This window comes from Spinacia oleracea, chromosome 3, assembly GCF_020520425.1.
Source record: "Spinacia oleracea cultivar Varoflay chromosome 3, BTI_SOV_V1, whole genome shotgun sequence".
In the NCBI taxonomy this organism is placed as follows: domain Eukaryota; kingdom Viridiplantae; phylum Streptophyta; class Magnoliopsida; order Caryophyllales; family Amaranthaceae; genus Spinacia; species Spinacia oleracea.
In genome coordinates, this window is record NC_079489.1 from 56,799,891 (window position 1) to 56,825,841 (window position 25,951).

The 25,951-nt window shown below is 44.5% G+C and overlaps 1 protein-coding gene across 1 annotated transcript; it reads left to right on the forward strand.

Annotated features, from left to right (window-relative positions):
• Positions 1-285: 285 nt before the first annotated feature.
• LOC130469710 (uncharacterized) lies at positions 286-2,334 on the forward strand. Its single transcript, XM_056839142.1, has 2 exons — positions 286-932; positions 1,068-2,334. The coding sequence occupies exons 1-2, from the start codon at positions 286-288 to the stop codon at positions 2,332-2,334; spliced, it is 1,914 nt and encodes a 637-aa protein (XP_056695120.1).
• The last annotated feature ends 23,617 nt before the right edge of the window (positions 2,335-25,951 follow it).

Sequence of the window (25,951 nt, forward strand, 5' to 3'; positions counted from 1 at the left end):
TGATCATTAGAAAAATACATAAACAATCAGATATATAGAATACTTAGTGGATTGATAGCCTCATAGCTATCCGCGGTTTTTTACCTTATTCCTGGGTTTTCCGCGTCAACACTTCTCTGTGCCGTGTCTCTTTTATTCGTTTCATTCGTTCATTGCTTAGTTAGTGTCGACCCTAGCCGAAAGTCGCCCCTAGACGAAATTTGGCATAAACAGTTTGGCGCCGTCTGTGAGGACATTAACTAGGTTTCACACAAAATCACCCCTCACATCATGTCTACTGAAGAAATGACGCTCGCAGAGATGAAAGCAGCCTACGAAAAGGCCCAAGCAGAGCTGGCCCAAGAAAGGGCATCCACTGAAACCTTGCAAAAAGAGCTCGATTCTGTGAAGAGCTCAAGATACCAGTCGCGTTTCAAGACTGGTGAGAAGCCGAGAAAGCTGACATTCGAGATGCCCGACGATTTCGAAGATCTGACCGACGACGAAGAGCCCCAAGGTGAGGAAGATGGATCGAACCCAGACCCGGTGACCCAGCGCCTGAACAAGATGGATGCTCGCATGACAAAGCATTACTCTCGCCTGATGAAGCTAATGATCAAGCTACCCGGAGCACCCACACCAGTAGAGACCGAACCAACCGACGGGTATGCGGCATCACCATTCTGTGAAGCAATCGCCAGAGTAACGGTTCCACACACACTTCGACTCCCTACCTGGACCACCCTGTATGATGGAACGTCTGATCCTTACCGACACGTCAACTTCTACAAGCAGCGCATGTGGCAGATCGGAATCCCATACGATCTAGTCGAGCCTGTCATGTGCAAGTCGTTCGGCGGTACCCTCGATGGAGCAGCTCTGGAATGGCTCATGAACGTCGCCCCCGGATCCATCTCTTGCCTGTCCGACCTAATCAACGCTTTTTATCAACAGTTCGCCAGCAGTCGCTAATTGGAAAAGCAAACCAGTGACCTCTATCGGTTGGTTCAAGGACCAACCGAGTCGGTACGCGATTACTTTAACCGCTTTAATTGTGAAAAAATTAGTATAAAAAACTGTGATGTCAGGACAGCTATCGAGGCATTCAAAAGAGGTCTCATCCCCAACTCGGAGTTGTACCGGGAAATAACCAAGTACCCCTATGCAACCTTCGAGGAGGTGCGATCAAGAGCCACCGCCCAAATGCGGATTGAAGACGACGAGGTCATCCGAACGGCGTCCCAACGCTCAACAGGGGGCAGCAGCGACAGGAGATCGTACACCCCAAGGAGTAGCAGCTGGCGACACCAGCCGTATAACCGGCAGAACCAGGTACAAAATGTCAATCAATACGATGACACTAACAATGTTTACAGGAATGAACGGGTCGTTTATCCCCCCATCTCCGAGTATGGCTTCAACGTCGACATCGGAGGCGTGGTAAACGCCCTTCAAAATGTAGGTGGTACCGTCAGATGGCCTAACAAGAGCGACAGACCAGACTCCATGAAGGACATGAGCAGGTGGTACGACTTCCACCGCGACAATGGCCACACAACCGAGGAATGCATCTCCCTCAAAAAGGAGGTAGCGTATCTATTGAAAAGAGGCCACCTGAAGGATCTGCTGAGCGACAAAGGAAAGGAGACGTACAACAAGGACAACAACGCCCAACCCAGCCCAGCACCAAGCGGCAACCGATCGGCCCCGCCCATGTTCGAAAAAGTGGTAAATGTTATTTCTGGTGGTTCAGATATATGTGGACTAACTTCTTCTGCAGCTAAAAAAATCAACAGAGGCGAATCTGGAGCCGTCAAAGAGGGGCAGACCGAAGATGAAGTAGCACTAGACAAGTCATTAGCAGCGATGAAAATAACCTTCGACGATTCAGATTCAACCGACACACAACAGGAACACCACGACGGGCTAGTCATATCGCTCCCAATAGGCAACGCTCTCATCAAAAGGATACTGATCGACAACGGCAGTTCAGCAAACGTACTGTTCTTAGAGGCTCTGCAAGAAATGGGACTACAAGAAAAGAGTATAATTAGAAGGTCGACAGTCTTAGTAGGATTCAGTGGAGAGTCGCTACGAACAGTAGGGGAGATATCGCTGCCTACGTACGCAGAAGGTGTTAGTGTGATGACCAAGTTCAACGTCGTCGACTGCCCATCAGCATACAACGTCATTCTAGGACGACCATGGATCCACAAAATGAAAGCAGTGCCATCGACATACCACCAGTCAATCAAGTTCCCAACCAAATGGGGAGTCATGGAAATCAAAGGACAACAAAGGGACGCAAAGAAATGTTATGAAACGGCGCTGAAACCATCAAAGTCATCCATCTAGCAATTACAGCCAGGGTCGACGGTAGACGACCCCGACGACCAACAGATCGATGAGATAATACTATATCAGACAAAGCCAGACCGAGTAGTAAGGATCGGAGCGTCGCTGCCTGACAACATCAAAAGTCAGATAGTGTCATTCCTAAGAGAAAACTCGGACTGCTTCGCTTGGTCGCACGAGGACATGACAGGAATCAGTCCGGACGTCATCACCCACAAACTCAATGTCGACCCCAACTTTAAGCCAATGAAACAGAAACGACGAAAGTTCGCACCTGAAAGAAATAAAATCATAGACGAAGAGGTCCAAAAACTGATAGATTCCGGGAAAGTCAGAGAAGTCAAGTACCCAGATTGGTTAGCAAATGTCGTCGTCGTCAGTAAAAAGAATGGAAAGTGGAGAGTTTGCATCGATTTCACAGACATCAACAAAGCATGCCCCAAAGACCCATTCCCCCTGCCGCACATCGACGCCCTGGTCGACGCCACCGCCGGTGTGAGGGGGGTCGAAAAAGCGCGAGGCTAATGCGTGACCTTGTCCCTCGTGGGTGTGACGATTCTTTTTATTTAATCAAGTGTAATTGGATTTCCTGTGAGTATACACCCAATTGACTAGTAATATAGGAGTCTCCATTCAGTTTTTAACGACAATGAGAAAAACTGACAAAACCCGGTTATCGTGACATAAAGGGAGTGCAATTACGTTTGACCACGACGGCCGTAGGTTCCCTTGTGATCCCTGGTGTGGGGATCTCTCAATATACACCCGCAAGGTAGAGATTGAGGGTTCGGGGGACTGTAACTACCGAGAGGAGTAATTCGCTCGTCGATAACTCCAGAGGCAGGATATCCTTACTAGCTCAGCATAAATAATTGAAGGGACATGCGTTAATTATTAAACTAATCTGAGTTGATTTTAGCAATATGCAACATATAATACTAATTCGATCGTGATTATCTGATTTAAATAGCATTAAGGGACCTAGCATGATGATCCGATTTCCCAAAAATATCATATTTGTTAGGCGTGATAGAACAATCAGATTAGGTTAGTTTAACAGTTCATAAAAAGGGCGAGGAAAGCAGTTAAATCATCGAAAAGGGACACATTACGACGCACCCTTGAGAGGTGCGTCACGGTTCTCAGAAAACTAACCACTTTGACTTTGCTATTTCTCCTTTTTATTTAACGAATCTCAATTATGGGACAGGATACGTTCTGTTCGATTTATGGATCGATTGCGACAGAACGCGTGAACAGTTTCGCAGCGAGAGGCTTAGGCTAAGGGTTGGAGTCAATACTCAGAATAGAATTGTGTGTTGTTGTGTCTTTCACGTCGAAATTAGGGGCCTATTTATAGGGAAGAGTTCGTGGAAAGATAGAATTGCAGAGTTCTAATCCACAAAGAATTAGGAAAAAAAACGTACCCAGGTATTTTCAGCGCCCAGGCCTGGGCGCCGAAGATTTCGGCGCCCAGAGCCAGGCGCTGAAAATAGGGTCTGGGCTGTTTTCTTTAGTCATATTCGGATTCCTGAAATCCGTAGAGTTTGAGATTAATTCGAGTCTTTTAGCGCGTATCAATTTTATGACGGAATGCGTCTGGGCCCATTACGAACTCTAGGCTCGTTAGGATTTTAATTAATACGTAACTCTTATTTCTGAATCATATTAGGAATAGGATTCTCGTAGTTTTCTATCTCATTTAGGATTTATGTTGGAATGCAACACCTAATTCTGACAGGTTTTTATCTTTTATGATTTGCCACTTTTAGAAGCTACCTTTTACTGCAGTTACTATTTTTTGCAGGTTTCCATAAATAGCAGGTTTCGGGTGAAATGAAATGGGGAATCGAGATTCGTTTATTTTATAGGAGATGCGTTGTCAAGTGGAGTTTTTATGCTTTCATCATCGAACCTTTCCCTTGCGGGAACGGGGACAAAAGTAGGTGTCTACAGTTAGCCCCCACTTTGACTGAGTCTTGGAGTAAGACGATGGTCAAAGTATTAGACGGAGTGCGTCACACAAGCCATGGTGTATGTGACCTGTTTTGCGAGGGTCTCACTAGCCCCCGAGTGATAACATTTGACTTAAGGGCATCACTTGAAGTGTCGACATATCCCTCACATGTCATTGGGATTTGTCAACTGATAGTATAGAAACTTCCTCACTTTGTCATTGGAAGAATCTAAAGGTGCGTAGAAACTCCCTCACTTTGTCATTGGGAGTAGCTACAGATGTTTTCGAAATCAAAGATGTAAAGTGTAATTGGGCCTGGCCAAGCCCAATCACGAGGTAAAACGTTTTTTTAAAAGATTCTCATTTTCAGGGCTAGCTAAACGAGAAAACCCCCTTGTTTTTATAGGACGTAAAACGAAGGAAAATCCAGCACATCGTTCTTTTTTGGAAAAACGGAAAACCAATCCTTTAATTTTTGGAAAAAGGGAAAACCGAAAAAAGTTATCGCTGCAGCGACTAAGGACCTGCGCGGTTAGTGACGCAGACCCCGCCCGCTGAAGGTGGGCGAGCCTGTCCGCTGAGGGTGGACGCCCCGTCCGATAGAAGTGGACGAATCTGTTTTGATGTTTTGAAAATAAGGACCTACGCGGTTTGTGACGTAGACCCCGCCGGCTGAAGATGGCGAACCTGTCCGCTGAGGGTGGACGCCCCGTCCGATAGAAGTGGACGAATCTGTTTTGAAATTTATTTTGCTTTTTTTTTTGAAAATAAGGACCTACGTGGTTTGCGCCGTAGACCCCGCCGGCTGAAGATGGCGAGCCTTTTTTAAATTTGAAGATTTTATTTTTTTCGAAAACTGAGGACCTGCGCGGCTAATGACGCAGACCCCGCCCGCTGAGGGTGGGCGAGCCCATTTTGAATTTCTTATTTTGGCCTATGTAGAAGGGCTTTTGTGATTACAACCTGTTGGTGGGTCGTAATATTTCCTGATTAGATGTGTCCTATAAGTGGGCCCACACTGTGTATATTTTTGTTTAACAATATATTTTTTTGACATATCCAAACATGATATGGTGTATGGCGCAGTCCGGGAATGTGATTTTGATCGCGCGCTCCTCGTTGGAGTCTATTTTTTTTCGAGCCCCCCAAGCACTGGAGCTCGTCGGTTGTTTTTCGCATCTTGTAATCATGTTTGGGGTCGTGCTCGTATGTGCGAGCGACCTTCTATAGTAGCGTGCTGCTTTAGCGAAGCCGTGGAGTGCGACTTTAGTTTTCAGGCGACATCCGGTTTTAGCTTGGCCCGGATTAACCCTTTGACAGACATTTTTTATTTGGAAAACCAACGACTTGACGACACATTTTTTTGGTGTTTCGAAGAATGACCATGATATTTAACTTGCTTTTTTTTTGAAAGTGTACATAAGCATTTTCTAAGACGAGTCTAAGTTTCGACCAAGTTTTAATGTTATTTTTTTTCTTGCTTATTTGGGAGCTAAAGGTTCTTTGGGCTTGATCCTACTTGCAATAGGGTCTCGTGTTTAGCAACACGATCTTAAGTCCTTTCCTGTTCCGTGTTTTGTGAAATCTGGGCCTTGGGCTGCATTTTCAGCGCCCAAGTTCAGGCGTTAGGCATTTCGGCGCCCAGGGGTGGGCGCTGAAAGTCCTTTCCTGGTAATATTTGATTTTCGAATTTCTAAACACGTTTCCGAATGGGATCAGGATGTTATTGGGTGCGTTCAGCTATATATAGGGGCTAGATACGTCCTTATTTTCCACCACTCTCAAATCCTTTCTCTTCTTTTGCTGTGCTCTAATTATTTACTGCTTTTGCCATGTCGATCCCTACTTTCTCACTCCAACGGACTGTTAGGCGTTGGCTACGGGCCCTTACTCCCACAGAAAAAGCTTTGTTAAAAGAATACCACTTAGAGGCACTTTTAGGCTTGCAACAAATTAATATTGATTATAACTTTCTGCATGCTGCCCTAAGCTTTTGGGACTCCGATCATCATGTTTTTTCCTTTCGGGGCAATGAAATATGTCCTTTGCCCGATGAATTTGCTGCGATCCTTGGTTATCCTACTAATGCTACTCCTGTTACCCCTGGCACCGTTGAAGAGGGTAAAACAACCATAAGGGCTTTCCTAGGGCTAGATGATAACATGTTTGCTGAAATTGTTGTAGACGATAAGGTTAACTTGGCAAAACTTGTAAAACACCATTTTAGGCCTAGTAAGAATATGACCGAACAAAAATTGAACATTCGAGCCCTTGTATTTTGCTTGTTGAATCATTACTTGCTGTCGAATAATAATGGTGAGTTCAGTGACATAAGGTTGATCCCCTTGATTAGCCAGATGGAAAGTTGTTATTCTATTATGTCGTTGGTTGTTGCTGAGACTTTGCTGAGTGCGGATGAACTGAAGAAGGGCGCCAAATCTGAATATTTTAAGGGGAGCCCCCTATTGCTGCAGGTAATCGGTCTTTTCCTTGCGTACATGTATGTTTTTTTTTGCATATATTTCTTTCTGCCTGGGGCTGAGTTTCAGCGCCCAGTGCTGGGCGCTGGAATATTCGACGCCTGGTCCTGGGCGTTGAAATTGCGCCCCAGGAACCGTTTTTTCTTTCTTTTCATTCTTTTGATTCGATCGTACCTGTTTTTGCAGATTTGGCTTGCGGAACGGCTTAGACTTTTGGAAGCTCCTGCCGATCCTAAACATTATCGCCCTATAGCTTTGGGTAACCGAAAATACTTGCACCAAGGCCAGGACGAGGCTGAATGGACCTCCTTTTTTACTTATGGCATTTGTTCTATTAAGTGGGTGGTACCATGGTGGGGTTTGACTACTATGACAGGGGGGTCTGATGTATCGGTTTATGTTTCTTTGTTGGGGCTATCTCGTCCCATTTATATTTTCCCTTACCGAGTCATGCGTCAATATGGTTTAAGGCAGACTATCCCTTTTTCTGATACGGTACCACCTAAGGTAGCGGCCTTTTCACAAACACGGGTCTTAGCGTGGGCTAAGTATTATGATGGTCTCTCGCGTTGGGCCGTAGCTACAAATGGCTTTGTGGGTCTTTCTGAAAATTACAAGTTGTGGATGAGCTCCGATGACAAAGATGTGAGGACCGAGGCTCGTAATGGGGAGCCGGCTGAGCTTTTGATACCTCGTTTTCGTGTTAAGTAAGAGGGTCCTGATTCTGCCAAACCTCGTACCTATAGTTTTAAGACTGTGAAAGCTCGTCCTGATCGAAAGCGAAAGGAAGTTCCTCCCCGTTCCAGTTTCAGGCCTAAAAAGATGCCTAACATGAAGGGGCCTGCTGTTGTTAAAAGAAATGCAAGCTCTCGCGGAGATTGTCGCCGGAACAATGTATGGGTTAGGAAGGCTCAGCCGCCTGTAGAAACAGTGGCTAGTCTAGTTGATGATAATAATCCTTCTTCCACCATTGCCTGTGCCTTCGAGGCTGAGCGGGCTATAATTGAGAATGTTTCTGAAGCCTTGACATCTTTGGAAGTTAGTGTCCAGGAGCCGGTTCTTATGGAGATTGATATTGGGGCAGCGCAGAAGACTATGGGGGTGGATCCTGCGAACATTGCTCTCTACAAGACTTTATTTGACGATCCAGAAGAACTAGAGTAGTGTAGTTCTTGCTAGGGTGTAGGTGCCCTCTATTTATTTCAGTCGTGTTTGTTTTTATTTTTAGCACTCTGTTTTCCTTCTTATTATATTTTAACAAAGGCGTATTTTTAGTTTTCATTTATTTTTGTTTCTCCTCTTTTTTTTATGTATTTTATATGTCTAACACTTTTTTGCAAAGAATATATTTTATTTGGACCGAATCCTTGGTAAGGATTGCCTACGTATCTTGTCAGAATCAGGTCGCGCGTAGTTCTAGCTTTAGAATAAGTTCTAGTATGCCGGATTTCGGTAGATATGTCCCGAAATGGAAACATATTACTTAATTGGTCAAATGAGTGAAGTATTTATCATTATTTTCATCTACCGTTTTTTTTGCCATAGGTTGCGACAAATTCGACTAATTTGTATAGTTATATTCTTGGTAAACCTATTTGGATACGTACTGTACCCCCAAGTGTTCGTTATTTTTCCGTTGTGTGCGGATAAAATGACGAGCACTTTCAAAAGGAAAACTTTTGGCAGGCAGAGAGTTTCAACGCCCAGGCTGGGGCGTCAGAAATTTCGGCGCCCAGCCCTGGGCGCTGAAAATGACTTGGGCGGTCAATTTTGACGCTTTGCTTCACATGTTCTTGCGTTTATTTCTATTTCGTTTTTTGTGCCTTGATATTTTGCTTTGTAGTTAAAGTTAATTTTGAGGCTATTTTGGAGGCTTTTTTTTTACTGTTAGCGTGAAACGCATTTTTGTCCAGATTAATTTTTTCTATTGGTGACTCAAAACAGTTTTGAAAATGGAGTTAGGGTGCGGAATTTATGAAGATCTTTGTGTAGGCTTTGGAGGTAGGTTGGTAGTGAAGGGTATAATGGAATCTATGTTTTATGAATCTATTTTTTGGTAACTTTTGCATTGTTTTAAATTTTTGATTTCCTTTGATTTTGGGTTGCATGGATTGGCTCTTATGATGACACTGGTTGGCTTTTTAGGTTTTGGGGATATGAATGGGATAGTGTGGTTTATTTTGTGGGTTTCGGGAACTGGTTCCCATGGCACTATTTCAAAACCGAGTGGGCTTTGTTTGTTGGGCCTAGAGTGGGCCGCCTCTTTATTTTTGTATTTTGCAAGTACATTTGGTGTTTAGTGTTAGAATAAAAAAAAATTTAGGAGAAATATTACGCCTTTATTGATTCGAAAAGTAAGGAAAACACACTGAAATAAAACTGACCCATATTCTAAAGGGCCTTAGGACCATCTAAAGTCTCTATTATTTTTTTATATCAATCTAAAGAACTACTAGGAGCTTTTTACTAATGGTGCTCTATGTGGCTCAAGCCTGGGGTTTAGTCTCATAAAACTTCGGTCCTTCACCGGTACTCATCTTGAATTCCATTCCTTTTGCGTTGACCCACTGATATGTCTTCACCCATCCGTTCTCGACCTCTTCTAGTGTTGATGCAGGAGAGATTAACCGGGTTGGATCGAAACTTTCATCTTGTAAAGCTAGGGTAGTCATCACAGTCTCGTTCTCCATAGGCCTCGATTCGTTAAACAATGTCCATAGAGCCTGGTTGTCCAATATTTCAGCTGTTTTAGCCTTGGCGAGGTGGGGTGCCTCATCCAAGGTGTGGCAGTCATGGAAATTTTCAAATCCAGGTTTTAGCAAGCCATCCTGAACGAAGGGTTCAGGGAAATCACAGCATGGGTGTTCTTCTCCTTCCCGAACAAACATCCCGTTAAGGGTCCTTTGATATGGGGGAAGGAGGGTGGTTTGTTTGGTTTTGTTAAGGCGTAGCCTAGATAGGCGGTCAGCAATATCTTCCTCCGTTGGTTCATAACCTAAGCCAAAGGGAGTAGATTTGTCGGGAAAAGGATGGAATGTGCATTCCTTCTTCCTTATGCCCAATGGGGTTCCTGGAAAATAGCCTTGAGCTAACAGCATTCTAGGGATGACTCGGGATGCATGCGGGTCTAGGAATGCTGGATCATAATCTTCGATGAACTGGATTGTTTCTTCCATTTGAAACCCATAAAGGTCGTCTGCATTTTCGGCTGTTCCAACCATAGTACAACTGACGTCGAGAGGAGGGGCACGGATTTCTAGTATTACCCCGTTATGGTTAAGTTTAACCATTTGGTGCAAGGTAGAAGCCACACCTCCTAAGTCATGGAGCCAAGGTCGCCCCAAGAGGAGGTTGAAAGTGGGCTTGATGTCGATTATTTGAAACTCCGTGGTGCGTGCCATAGGCCCGATTTGTATGGTAAGATTGATTTTTCCCAATACAGGCCTTCGAGAGTTATCATAAGCTCGTACCCCTTGCGTGGAGGTTTGGAAGTCATCGCTTCCTAGCCCCAAGCAATGGGCGGTTCTCAATGGACAGACATTAACCGCTGAACCATTATTTACGAGCGCTAGGGGGATGTTTTGTCCTTTGCATCCAACTACTAGGTAAAGGGCTTTATTGTGAGCACCCCCCTCTTTGGGTAAGTCTTTATCAGTGAAAACTATGGCCTTTTCTCCGGCATCTCTCGTGACATGGCTAACCAATGAGTCAGGTGTGATATCTGTAGGTACTGAGATGAGGTCAAGTGAGCGAATAAGCTTTTCGCGATGTTCCTTTGAAGTACACATAAGATCCCAGATGGTAATCTCAGCCTTGGTTCTTTTTAGTTGTTTCAGGAGAGGATTTTCAATGACTTTCGCGACGGTGGCGTGCCGTCCATTATCAGGAGTTTGCCTAACCGGGACGTCGTCCATGGGAGGTGGGTGAATGTCCGGTTGGTATATTCTTCCGGATCGAGTGAGGTTGTCGACCTCGGGCTCCTGAGGGGTGGTGTCAATGAGAGCATACCCGGGCCAAGTTTCAGTGAAGAAGTCCTGGCCCGAGACTTGAGATAGGTAAATATCTTCAGCATCATCGTTCCACACACCGCACACTTCCCTCTCGATTCGATCCATAGGGACCACAGCGAGTGGTGCACCTTGAGGTGTAATATACACCGTGGGGTCGAAATTCTCTGGTTGGTCGAGAGAGATGTGACAAGAGCCGAGTGGGCTCTTGTTGTTGTTGGGTTTGCCAACGTTAGGGAGAGGTATTACTTCATCCTCTATCATGTCCTGGATCGTATGTTTTAGAGTCCAGCAGTTTTCAGTGTCATGCCCATTTCCTTGATGGAATTTGCAGTAAGTACCTTCGACCCAATATTTGTTTTTGACAGGAGGGTCACGGGTGGGACCTATAGGTCTCAACTTTCCTTGATTGGTTAGTCTTTCAAAGGCTTGTACCAAAGTTGACCCGAGTGGGGCAAACTTTCGGTCTCGGACCCATCTTACAGGGTTTCGTCGGGCGGGAGCCTCTTCTACAGCATGGACTTCTTGGGCTTGGGATGTGTTACCCCGATTATAGGTGTTGGTCTTATATGTGGGTTTTCTCTGTATGGTTTTGGCGAGGTCGTCCTCGATCTTTATTCCCACATCATAAACTCTTTTGAAAGTGTCGAGTCCCAGGTACCTAAGGTGTTGTCTGTAAGCCGGGTCTAGGTTGTCAATGAATTTTTGGACCAATTCTGTTTCGGGAGGCCTATTGATTAGCTGGGCCGCCTGGTCCCTCCATCTAGCAAAGTAGGTTGTGAAACCCTCATTTTTCTTTTGGAAGAGAACTTCCAACTCGCGCATGGTGACTTGGAAATCCATGTTCGACGAGTATTGCTTGATGAAGACATTGAAAAAGTCTTCCCAAGTGGGGAAGATCTTAGGGTCCTGGTGATAGTACCATTTGAGCGGCACAGGTTCCAAGGACAAAGGAAAGGCAGGTAAGTACATGGACTTGTCCACGCCTTTCAAGTTCATGGTATTCACAAAGCTCAGTAGATGATCACGGGGGTTGTCCGTGGCCTTGAACTTTGGTAAGTCAGATGAACTGAACTTTTCTGGTAATTTGCCAGGAAAAGGTTCAGGATCGAGGGAGAAGTATTTGCTCCCCATGGTTTGCTGTAGGACCATTTTTTCAATCCTCTTCTCGTTTTCGAGGTCATTTTTTGCTTGCGCAGCCGCTAAAGCTTCATTTTCCATTTTCAGTTGGCCCATAAGTTGGGTCATTTGGACCATCTGGTCTCGCAAATCTTCGATGGACATGTTTGAAGGTGCGAATCGAGGTTGGGGAAGCGGAGATCCTTGAAATGAGGGACGACGGACAGAGCTTGGAGTTACTAAACCTGGTGTTGGCGAGGTATCTTCGAGACGCATTAACCGTTGATTCCCTGATCGGCACCAAGTGGCAGGACCAGTCCTAGGCATAAGATAAGCTAAAGTTTAAGTTCCCAAAGTTTCAAGCATTACTTAGTCTAGACTTCGACTCTCTAAATTGGTTTTTTACTCTTTCTTTTGTCGGTACACTTTTTTGGTTTTTTTTTTTTTTTTTGGTCATTCTTTGGATTTTCGAAACACTTGCCCGTGTGACATTCATAGTTGTTAGCATGTTCGGTTTTGGTGCCGAGCATTGCCGTCGTAGGAGGCCTAACAACGACACAAAGAGTTATTAATTTTTCACGAGTCGCTTTTTTGAAATCGAGTGCTTTTCTTACGCCCTCGTAGCAATTCTTTTGATGAACATTTTTTTGTGCTACGTATTTTCCTTTCGCTCGGACACCGAGGCTGCTGCGCCTGACCAGAAGGCCAAGCAACAACTTTAGCGCCCAGCTAGGGGCGTGAGAAATTCTGGCGCCCAGCCAGGGGCGTTGAAAATGCGTCCCTGGCTGGTTCTCGTTTTTCTGTCTTCTGTTTATGCGACTTCGATTTGCGTGCTTGCCTAATAACGTCCTTTACGCGTAGCAGCGTTTGTGGGATTCGTTACAGGCCATCCCGAGCGTCGCTTATTTTGTGGCGATCATTCGGGTTTGCGGAACACGTGTTTCGGTACAACTCTTTGGCAAATTAGTCTATGAATGTTTGGGCAATTTTTAAGGTCGTTGGTTTTCTAGGATAGTTTGTCACACACAATCACATATTTCGCTACACATAACTACATTACAAACATGGATTTGAAAATTAAATATGCCACGTAGTTTATGATAGGCTTCTATGGGTAGTTTATTTGCGCCTGGCTTGGTACCGCTTCTATCGTAGATCCAACACATGCCCCGGTCGAGGTAGTGTCTTCAACAGACGAATTTCGCTCAAGAGGCCAACCCGCAAGTGCAAGCCAAGGGGGCATGCAGGCGAGAGGGACCTAACGAGCGAGCGATTGGGTTCGGGATGGGTGTACTACCTGCACAAGTACCGAGTGGGAAACATGCGCGGCGTATGCACCCCCCTATTGGCGAAAAAAGGTATCCTTAGTCCCAACTCCCGAGGGAGCCGAGATTCGTTATGATGTTCTGCCCGTTCACATTAATATGCTGATTTTCAGGTCGTCCCAACTTGATGGGGAAATAAACGCGGGGTAGGATCGTTTCACCCTTCGGCTATTTTGATTACCTACAAGCACGAGTATTTCCTTCACTATCCCCAGTGGAGTCGCCACTGTGAGGGGGGTCGAAAAAGCGCGAGGCTAATGCGTGACCTTGTCACTCGTGGGTGTGACGATTCTTTTTATTCAATCAAGTGTAATTGGATTTCCTGTGAGTATACACCCAATTGACTAGTAATATAGGAGTCGCCATTCAGTTTTTAACGACAATGAGAAAAACTGACAAAACCCGGTTATCGTGACATAAAGGGAGTGCAATTATGTTTGACCACGACGGCCGTAGGCTCCCTTGTGATCCCTGGTGTGGGGATCTCTCAATATACACCCGCAAGGTAGAGATTGAGGGTTCGGGGGACTGTAACTACCGAGAGGAGTAATTCGCTCGTCGATAACTCCAGAGGCAGGATATCCTTACTAGCTCAGCATAAATAATTGAAGGGACATGCGTTAACTATTAAACTAATCTGAGTTGATTTTAGCAATATGCAACATATAATACTAATTCGATCGTGATTATCTGATTTAAATAGCATTAAGGGACCTAGCATGATGATCCGATTTCCCAAAAATATCATATTTGTTAGGCGTGATAGAACAATCAGATTAGGTTAGTTTAACAGTTCATAAAAAGGGCGAGGAAAGCAGTTAAATCATCGAAAAGGGACACATTATGACGCACCCTTGAGAGGTGCGTCACGGCTCTCAGAAAACTAACCACTTTGACTTTGCTATTTCTCCTTTTTATTTAACGAATCTCAATTATGGGACAGGATACGTTCTGTTCGATTTATGGATCGATTGCGACAGAACGCGTGAACAGTTTCGCAGCGAGAGGCTTAGGCTAAGGGTTGGAGTCAATACTCAGAATAGAATTGTGTGTTGTTGTGTCTTTCACGTCGAAATTAGGGGCCTATTTATAGGGAAGAGTTCGTGGAAAGATAGAATTGCAGAGTTCTAATCTACAAAGAATTAGGAAAAAACACGTACCCAGGTATTTTCAGCGCCCAGAGCCAGGCGTTGAAAATAGGGTATGGGCTGTTTTCTTTAGTCAGATTCGGATTCCTGAAATCCGTAGAGTTTGAGATTAATTTGAATCTTTTAGCGCGTATCAATTTTATGACGGAATGCGTCTGGGCCCGTTACGAACTCTAGGCTCGTTAGGATTTTAATTAATACGTAACTCTTATTTCTGAATCATATTAGGAATAGGATTCTCGTAGTTTTCTATCTCATTTAGGATTTATGTTGGAATGCAACACCTAATTCTGACAGGTTTCTATCTTTTATGATTTGCCACTTTTAGAAGCTACCTTTTACGGCAGTTACTATTTTTAGCAGGTTTCCATAAATAGCAGGTTTCGGGTGAAATGAAATGGGGAATCGAGATTCGTTTATTTTATAGGAGATGCGTTGTCAAGTGGAGTTTTTATGCTTTCATCATCGAACCTTTCCCTTGCGGGAACGGGGACAAAAGTAGGTGTCTACAGCCGGACACGAGCTACTAACATTCATGGACGCCTACTCCGGATACAACCAGATCCTTATGCACCCAGACGACCAGGAAAAAACATCTTTTGTAACAGACAGAGGAATTTATTGTTATAAAGTCATGCCTTTTGGTCTTAAAAATGCAGGTGCGACATACCAACGATTCGTCAACAAAATGTTCAAAGACCAACTTGGAGACACGATGGAGGTCTACATCGACGACATGCTAGTAAAATCAAGGAAGGCTGACGACCATGTCGAACACCTACGACAATCCTTCAACATATTGAGGAAATACGGTATGAAACTTAACCCGAATAAATGTTCTTTCGGAGTGTCTACAGGAAAATTCTTAGGTTATATCGTCACCCAACGAGGAATCGAGGCCGGCCCCGACCAAGTGCGCACAATCATCAACATTCAGTCCCCCAGGAACATAAAAGAGGTACAGCGCTTGACAGGGAGAGTGGCGGCACTAAATCGTTTTATTTCACGGTCGTCGGACAAGTGTCGTCTATTCTACGACGTCTTGCGCAAAAACAAGGGTTTTAGCTGGTCCGACGACCACGAAACGGCCCTGCAAAACCTCAAAAAATACATGATGTCGCCACCCCTCTTGTCCAAGCCCAAAGAAGGCGAAGTCCTACAACTCTACCTAGCCGTCAGCCCAACAGTAGTTAGTGCGGTGCTAGCTCGAGAAGACGAAACGCAACAGCTACCTATTTACTACATCAGTAAGTCACTACTAGAAGCAGAAACCAGGTATTCCTCCCTCGAAAAACTCGTCTTAGCACTCGTTACTGCAGCCAAAAAGCTAAGGCATTATTTCGAAACTCACCAAATAGTGGTGATGACTAATTATCCAATCAAGTATATGATGCGTAGACCAGAACTAACAGGTCGAATGGAGAAATGGACGATGGCGCTAGGAAGCTTCGACATCAAGTACCAACCGAGAACGGCGGTAAAATCGCAGGCCCTAGCAGACTTTGTGGCAGACTTTAGCCCCGACTTGGAGAAGATAGCGGACGACGAAGTCAAACTCATCAATAACGTAGAAGAGGTATGGACACTCTTCGTCGACGGTTCATCTAACTTTCGCGGTGCAGGTCTAGGCGTCGTACTAAAGTCACCACAAGGGGACATGATAACACAGGCCATATGCTGCGATTTCAAAGCGACAAACAACGAAGCAGAATACGAGGCGTTAATCGCCGGACTGACGTTAGCTGAAGAGTTGGGGGCAAGCGGACTCAACATATTCAGCGACTCACAATTAATCGTCAACCAGATCAACGGCGACTATGAGGCTAAAGACCTAAAAATGACCTTATACCTCGAAAAAGCAAAAAAGCTAGCCTCCAAATTTAAATCCCTCTCCATTAAACAAGTGCCACGAGACTTGAACACACAAGCTGATGCCCTTGCCAATCTAGGATCCGCACTCAGAAAATCACCATTCTCGACCATACCTCTAGTACACCTACTGTCACCCGCTATTGAAAAAGACATACCACAAGACGCTTGCCTCGTCCTATCAACCACAAACACGGATAGCTGGACCAAGCCCATTCTCGACTACCTAACACACGAAACCCTACCCGACGACAAGCTCGAAGCCAGGAAGATACTTTTCAAAGCATCACGATATGTTATTTTGCAAGGCATACTATTTAAGAGATCAGCAAATGGAATGTTGATGCGATGCGCAGAAAAAAAAGAATAGAAAAAGCTACAAAAACAATACCACGAAGGAGAATGCGGCAGACACGAAGGAGGACGAAGCTTGTCAACCAGAATCAAAAGAAACGGATACTATTAGCCAACAATGCTCAAAGACGCGATGAGGTACGTAGCTAAGTGCGACAAATGTCAACGACACGCAGGTATGACACATAAACCATCTGAATTCTTACACCCCACCTTAACTCCGTGGCCTTTCATGAAATGGGGAATGGACATCGTCGGTAAATTACCCGTCGCCCCAGGACAAAAGGTCTTCATGCTAGCTCTGACAGATTATTTTTCTAAGTGGATAGAAGTAGGTGCGTTCCAAAAAGTAAGAGACAAAGAGGTATGCTCGTTCATATGGACTAACATTATATGCAGATTCGGAGTACCATCAGAAATCATATGCGATAACGGATCACAATTCATCAGCGACAAGACTAGGGCTTTCTGCAAGACATGGAACATCGAGCTAAAGACGTCGACGCCAAGATACCCCCAAGCAAATGGACAGGCGGAATCCAGCAACAAAACGATCATCGCATCGCTAAAAAAGCGGCTGGACGACAAAAAGGGACGATGGGCAGAAGAGCTGCCATCCATCCTATGGGCCAATAGGACGACGCCTAGGACGGCGACGGGACAGACTCCCTTCTCACTCATTTACGGGTGCGAAGCAGTACTACCCCCTGAAGTGACACTGCCCAGTGCACGATATGGACTCATGACACCGGAGCAGAACGACGTGGAACTTAGTGAAAATCTCGACAACACAGAAGACTTCAGAGAAGCAGCGTTGATAAGGATGGCGTCGCAGCAACAGATCGTGGCAAAATGCTTCACCAAGAACGTCAAAATAAAAGTGTTCAAGGAAGGCGACTGGGTGTTGCGCAAGGTATTCCAAAATACAAAGGAACTAAACGCAGGTAAACTCGCACCAGCTTGGGAAGGACCGTACTTGGTCGATAAAATCGTCGGAAAGGGGGCATACAGACTCGTCACCAAAGACGGCAAGTCGGTCCCCCGAAGCTGGAACGCTACACATCTTAAACTCTATCACTTTTAAACATTCGTCGTAGCCAATTTTATCAGTTGTCGTACCATCGTTTCTACCTCTTTCGTTACTTTTTATCGCTTTATTTTTCATTCGGAACCATTACTGACTTAGGCATCGGAGGGCCGTTGGCATCCCCAACGGCCAATCCTCCTAGCAACCCATGTTTTCTTTTGCAGAAGGTGACACATAACGAATATCAACTAGAATCGACGACGTACGACGGAAAGCGAACCCCAAGTGACAAGCGATGAACAAGCGACGCAGGTACTGTTTTACATACATATAGTTCTACCGTTTCGACATCTGTCCTTTGTAAAACACATGCTACACGACGCGCGACAAAAACTTCGAAACACAACGCAAAAGTCACAAAGAACGCACGAGTAAAAAAAAAAAAAAAGGGAACACACTTATATGGCAAACTGCAAACTGCGCGACCCCTGGGGCCACAACCTCCAAAATACAAACACAAATATTCTCCAAACACCTCGCCGCCGCCACCGACAACGAGTAAAAACATCCAAGTTACGAAAACCAAACACAAGTTATCCAAACCACCTCGTCGTCGCCATCGACGACGAGTAAAGAAATTCACAAACAAAACACAAAAACCAACAGAAATTCAAACTACAGACTATTACATCCCTTCTTCTTGAGTAGAGGCCACGATCTCCTGCTCCGACTCCTGCTCCGGGGGCACGACAACGTCGGTCACGACTGGCACCTCCACCGACGCCACATCCAACGCCTCGCCTTGAGGAGCGACGACAGAAGCTTCCCCTTCGTGCTGTACGGCTAACACCTCCCCCTCTTGCCCCGAAACAGGCACGTTCTCCACCAACAAGGCAGCGTCCACCTCCATCGCCTCGGTACTGGAAAAATCGGCCGTCTTCGCCAACTCTTCCGAGTCCACCACGGGTACCGACAAATCAGCCATGGTAACGCCATTGGCCAGGTAGTTGTCCACCTCCTTCTGACACGGCCAAATGCTGGTCTCCCCAATCAAGCAGGAATACATCATTTGTGCCCTCGTCCTCCATATAGCTAGAGCCTCGACATCTTTCGCCTCCTCTTGCAGGGCATCATACAAGCTCCTCAACCCATCTAACTCCTCCGTAGTCGAGGCCAACTCTCCCTTCACTTTCTCCAAGTCCTTAGCCACGTCGGCTATTTGCTTATCTTTACCCTTCAACTGATCACCCTTATCCTTAACCACCGCAGCGAGGTCGACAACCTTCTTCTCAGCAGCCTTCCACTTCGCCTTCCACGACACGGCCGCCTTCTTCGCCGCCAGCTGTCTTGCATTCGTCACCTCGTCGCACAACAACGAACATTGCCTGCGCACAGCCAGAGCAGCCTGCGACGCCTGCGCGAGACCAATGCCAAAACAGATTAACACAACGTACATTCTACACCCGACAAATTGACATAACGCACATTTTTTGCATAAAGAACGAAAGTTAAATAAAACTCACCCGCAGGCTAAGTTCAGCGGCGTCCGACGCGACAGGAAGAGGATCCACCTCGTGATATCGCCGATACGTCGTAGGCAGGATCAAGCGATCGGCGAAAGGCCATGTAACAGCTGTCTCATCATCGCCCAAGAAGCTTAGGGGCAGAGTGATAACCGTATCCTCGACGGGATTCTTCTCGGCAGGACACTTCTTGGCCGACGCAGCAGACACCTTGCCAACGTCGACATCAGCAGGCGACGCCTTGAACGGCTGCGGAGGCGACGACGAAGCAATCGGATGAAAACCTTCGAGTCCTATGACGACAGGCGTCTCAGCCGACGAGCCTATCGCAGAGAACCGAGGTACGACCGTCATACTTTGCCCACCAGAAGTCGAAGACGACCTTAGTCGTTTCCTCGCACGCTCCTGAATCTCGCTCTGAGACATCCTCGACATAGGCCTAGACGACAAAGTGTGCTCTACACCCAGTACAAAAAGGCCAAGTTCAAACATTACCCGAAGCAAAAAACAAATCCCAACAATAAACAAACATCAAATACCTGAGTTGTCAGCCATATCGCCTACTTCTCCTTCGGTGGACGACGAGTTTGCCACTACCTCTTCGAGCAAATCCAACCTTTTCCGACGACGAGTCAGTTGACCTGATTCCTCGTCTACTTCCTCTTCCTCGGCGATGTCGCCTGACTGGTTCACCTCTTACTCGTCTAAAAACTCTCAGTCACGACTAAAAGACCTGTCCTCGACAGAGTAACCCAAGAACTTCTGATACTTATCGTGTGAATCAGCGTTCAACTCAGTCAACGACGACGCCTTGACAACTGCAAAACAAAACCAAGTAAGGCGACGTTCAGTAAAACGACGAGAAACAAAGACAAAACAACACATTTACCTTCCGTCGTCCACCCCTCGACCAGAAACTGCCCTTTATCTCCCAGGGAATCTTTGCTTACGAAGACAAAACGACTCTGCCAACCCCTGTCGTTCACACCTAAACCAACACCTAAATTCGTCTTCCCCTTCTTCGTGACCAGGGTATACCTACAACACTTCTGCAGCGCTAGGTCGTAAGTGTACATCAAGTCAGACAGATCAAACGGCGCTCGCCAGTTTGCAGTAACCCCCTGCAACACCGTGAAAACCCGCCATATCTGGGGCATCAATTGACCCGGACTCAAATGGAAAACCTCGATAAAAGACCTAGCTAGAGGAGTGAAAGGGAATTTGAAGCCAATTGTCAACGGATACTCATACATGACTACATACCCTTCCGGACAATCAAAGGCTTCCTCGTCCGAGCCGGGAATCTTCACTTTTGCTGACGGCGGCAAGCCAACAAGTTCAATAAACGCCGCGGGGTCCACCACGGTAGAGTATATCGGGTGAAGGGACTTAACCCGAGCGGATCCCGACTCCCCCTTTCCTCTCACCACAATTGACTTAGATCTACCCATCTTACTTACAAAATTCTACAGGAAAATCGAAAAAAGAAAGCAAATTTTACCTGAATTCGGGCAAACTCAGTGCGAAAATCAACTCCACTTTCTCCCTCTTCTCTCTCCTGTTTTCAGATCCGGAAATTTTTTGAAAAATCTTGGTGTGAAGAACTTTATTGTATGTCGTGAATTGGTATTTATTACTCTGGAATTCTGAACGGTTTTGTCCCACGAACTAGACGGTTGAAGACGGTTTTTGCTTTTTAAATTTGAATTGTTTCTTTTGCTCTGTGTGACTCCGCAAATTCACAATTGGGGGCAAACTGTTATCCCACTTTTTGGACTAGAAACATAACCGCACTAATGTTTGATCATGTCATGTCAACCAGGTTCTGTCGTGTCAGAGGTGAACATCGTGCCAGGGAGACGCGTCTGACGTAGCATCGTACGACGAGGCATAGACGACGAAGGACTGGCGACAACGCGCAAGCGACAGAGACGTAACCTCGAGGAATGAATTGACAAAGATAGGTTAGCCCAAGGCCCATGACAGGCAGCGTCGTCATGCTGACAGAACAAGTCCAAGATATGCACGAGAAGCGCGGAATTGGTTGAAGACTGGAGAAACGTGTGATAAGGAAATCCCTATCTTTGTGGGATTCTCTCAACTAATAGGACCGTTGGAACTATCCTATAAAAGCATGAAGACGATGACCCTAAAACAGAAGTGAACGGAAGCACTCAAACTCTCAAGCTATCAAGCGCTCACATAATCCTTGTATTAGCTCTTTAATTCTCTGTATTGATCATTAGAAAAATACATAAACAATCAAATAGAATACTTAGTGGATTGATAGCCTCATATCTATCTGCGGTTTTTTACCTTATTCCTGGGTTTTCCGCGTCAACACTTCTCTGTTTCGTGTCTCTTTTATTCGTTTCATTCGTTCATTGCTTAGTTAGTGTCGACCCTAGCCGAAAGTCGCCCCTAGACGAAATTTGGCATAAACAGCTACCAAGCCATAGGAAGCAAATGGGTTTTCAAGTTGAAAATAGACAAGGACGGGAAACTAGAAAATTTCAAAGCTAGATTGGTTGCGAATGGATACAGGCAAGTCCACGGTGTGGATTATGACGAAACCTTTTCACCAGTTATAATGCTAAAGTCTATTCGGATAATGTTAGCCATCGCTACATATTACGATTACAAAATATGGCAGATGGATGTCAAAATCGCTTTCTTAAACGGCGTTTTAACAGAAACTGTGTTTATGACACAACCTGAGGGTTTTGAGGATCCAAAGAATTCTAAAAAGGTATGCAAGCTTAAGAAATCCTTTTATAGATTGAAGCAAGCATCAAGGATCTGGAGTATACATTTTGATGAAGCATACGGTGACTTTGGCTTTGTCAAGAACGCAGACGCATCTTGTGTATACAAGAAAGTAAGTGGGAGCAAAATTGCTTTCCTAGTATTGTATGTCGACGACATATTAATTATCGGAAATGACATTCCTATTTTGAACTCTGTCAAGATTTGGCTTGGGAAATGTTTTTCGATGAAGGATCTAGGAGAAGCACAGTACATATTGGGCATCAAGATGTATAGAGATATATCTAAAAGGATGATTGGATTTAGTCAAAGCACTTATATCAATAAGGTGCTTGATAGGTTCAAAAGGCTGACTCCAAGCGAGGCTACCTACCCATGTCTCATGGAATGACTTTAAGCAAGACTCAGTGCCCAAAAACACTAGATGAGAGAAGACGAATGACTGGGATTCCATATGTATCATTGATTGGTTCAATAATGTATGCTATGATATGTACACTCCCGGATGTTGCGTACGCACTCAGTACTACGAGTAGATACCAGTCAGACCCAGGAGAAGCACATTGGACAGCTGCCAAGAACATTCTGAAGTACCTGAAAAGGCACAAACATGATTTCCTGGTCTATGGTGAAGATGATGAATTAATTGTTAAAGGCTATACGGACACACGTTTCCAAACCGACAAAGATAATTTCAGATCACAGTCTGGTTTTGTCTTCTGCCTCAATGGAGGTGTAGTAAGCTGGAAAAGTGCCAAGCAGAGAACTATTGTGAATTCTACAACTGCAACGGAGTACATTGCTGCACATGAAGCAGCAAAGGAATCTATTTGGCTAAGGAAGTTCATAGGTGAACTTGGTGTAGTCCCCTCCATTAAAGGGCCGTTAGCTCTATATTATGACAATAATGAAGCTATTGCACGGGCAAAGGAGCCTAGACACCACCAGAGACTCAAACATGTACTTCATAGATTTCACCTTCTACAAAAATTCGTGGAGAGAAAAGAAGTCGAGATAAGAAAGATTGGAACTGACGACAACATCTCAGATCCATTAACTAAACCTCTGCCGCAAGCGAAGCACAACTCGCACACTGCAGCTATGGGAATCAAGCATGTTGGAGAATGGCTTTGATGTCCTTAATGAATGTTCTAAAGTTTTAATTTTAATACTTTGTAAAACATTCTGGATAACCATTCATATAAATGAATAAAATTCAATTTTCCATTTAATTTTGTGGTTTATTAAATGATGAGTTCTTTCAATTTGACAAATATTCAAGATAGACTATCAGGACCAGTCCTATGACTAAGAAATGTCTATCAAGTGAACTTGAATGTCAAAAGTCAAAAATGGTCCCTGGTCGGAAGTTTTCTATAAAGGTGGACGCATAGAAAATGCTAGACGACTAGAATGCAAGATGGCTAGTAGTTCTATTTCTTGAACTACGTGGACATGGAAACGTCGCAATCATTTGCATAGATACTTACTTGATAAGATTAATATTGGACAGACCTTTGAAACTTTACTGTAAAAGATGAAAATCTGTCATAAGTATATTTCATTATATTATTAGACACTAATCCTCAATACGTGAGTGATTTGAGATTACTTGTTTGAGAACTGGTTACTTTGACGTTATCAGGCGTCGCACTGTAAAAGGAGACTATAACGGCAACGCTCAAGTAATCACCTATCAAAAAAAGTCTAACCTCAAGATCACAAGATTGGGATTGGCCTTTCATAAATCGGTATGAGATGCCGAAAGTTGTACAAGTCCACTCGGAGAGCTAGAAACTGTAAAATGCATGGACATGCTTAGATGAATCATAGGCTATGATTATCTATTTATTTGATCAGTTGAACTCTGACACCGAGAAATATCTCTGGACATAATAAGGATGACTACTCTTACCTTATGTGCATGAGCAGGCATCAAGCGACAAAGGAATTAGGAAATTCACACTTGTCCCTAAGGACAAGTGGGAGACTGAAGGATATAATGCCCTTGGTCCAAGTTTGCATTTAATGCATTTAATACTAAGTCTAATAAATGCGGTTCGGTATTTATTAACAAGTTAATAATTCAGTGAGATCAAGTGATCTGAATGTCTGGCTAGAGGCCACTTCAGTTCAAGAGGAATTCATAATATTAATCCCCAACTTACTCTTGACTGAACCCGTAGGTTCACACAAATAGTACGTAAACGGATCAAGTATTTAAGTGAATATAATACTCATTAAGTACTCTATTTATTTTCATTCGGAAATGATGGATCTTGGTTCCAGTGGGAGCTAAAATCATCACAAGGCAAAGAAAGTGTATTACAGGAAATGAAGATATTACAGGAAAAAGAAATATGGTTCATGACGGAAATATAAATATTATCCAAGTCGAAGATATTGCCGGAAACGGAAATATAGTTCGTATCGGAAAATATTATCGAAAATAGAAATATTGCCGGAATCGGAAATATTGCCGGAAAAGGAAATATTGTCAAAATCGGAAAATATTATCGAAATTGAATATACTAACGGAAACATAAATATTGTTCGAATCGGAAATAAATTCCGGAATCGGAAAACGAATCGGAAGCACGACGTGCGAGTGCTCGTCGAACGAGCTTGCGAGACGCACGGCCCGGCGCTAGCGCCAGGACAAGCGCCAAGCAAGCCCGCACAAGAGCTGCTCGCTAGCTTGGGCCGAGCCAAGTGTAGTAGCGCCCAACTCATGGGCCGCGTGATGTGTGCCTTTGCGCCAAGGCTTGGGCAGCATTGTGGGCTTGATCCACACGCCACAAGGCCTTAGTCGGTCGGCTGCTTGCACGCTAAGAAAGCTTGGGCGCCAAGCTACTTACGCGGCAAGTAGTTTGGGCCTCAAGTTATTGTTTTCCTAAATCTACTATAATTAGATGTTAAGGGTAATCTGGAATACTTAGTATTTGATTATCCCTAGAATTCTAATATTACTAATTAACTAGAGTCCTAATAGGATTAGTTAATTGATTCGTAGTAGGATTATAATTCTTTATTTCCCACCCTATAAATATGTGGTTCATGATCATAATTTATATATCACATTCAATACATTATATTCAAGGAAGAATTTAATATTTTCCTATCACATTTGTCAGTTTCCCGAGTGCACTAAAAAACTTAGAGAATATTCTAGCTGGTTGAATCTAAGGCGGATCCGAACGTGCTGTGGACTTGCTACGGAGGGACGACACTTGGAGTCCTTTACTTGTTTTTGTTCGGTTCAGGAGCAGCTAGGGAAGGCACGCATCACAAAGTATGCATACTGAATTATGCTAATTGACTATGTGGCAATTAATTTGCATTCCTGTATTTTATGGGTTTTCCGCATGAATTATATTGTTCATAAACTAACAACTACATTCAATATTTCTATGTGCAACCACATATTAAGCCTGTATCGGGATGCGAATGCGACTAAGTGCATGTCTAGTCTGTTTTAGGAAGATTTATATTTATGGAAGTTACTATATTTAACAGGTTCTGTTTCGGATGGTCCCTTCATCCAGCCGAGGGTCGTTCTTCAGCTAATTAGAGTGCATTGTTAACGAGTCGGTTATAGTTTCTTGTTGAACCTCCGATATGGGATAAGGGGTCAAATGTAGGCATCTACAACCCTCCATACTTTACACTTGAGGGGTAGCCTTCTATTTATACTAAGTGGAACATGTGCTCAAAAAGTAGGGTTATCGACAACTGTTGCACAAGGATCTTCAACTCTACACGGCCCGTGCGGATTGTGCACGAGCACGATCTGGGTTTGGGAATCATCTGTTGCACGACCCATGCCAGGGTCGTGCACCAGAACTGCACGACCTTAGCTGACTCGTGCACGACTCGTACTTGTCTGCTACCCATGGCATTCTTTTCTTCCCAATACAATGTGAGGGATGCATCACCTATGTGTGGATGATGCCCCTAACTTCCCTTCTTCTCTTTTTCACATTCTCGTTGTACGAACATTGTGGTACTTCAAATGCATAGGCTCAATTTGGTGGAAGTTTTC

What these genes read in the sequence shown, in the direction of transcription:
- LOC130469710 (XM_056839142.1), top strand. Translation starts at nt 286, where the DNA reads ATGACGCTCGCAGAGATGAAAGCAGCCTACGAAAAGGCCCAAGCAGAG. An exon ending in ATCAACGCTTTTTATCAACA is followed by an intron (nt 933 to 1,067) that starts GTTCGCCAGCAG and finishes CTGTGATGTCAG; the next exon opens with GACAGCTATCGAGGCATTCA.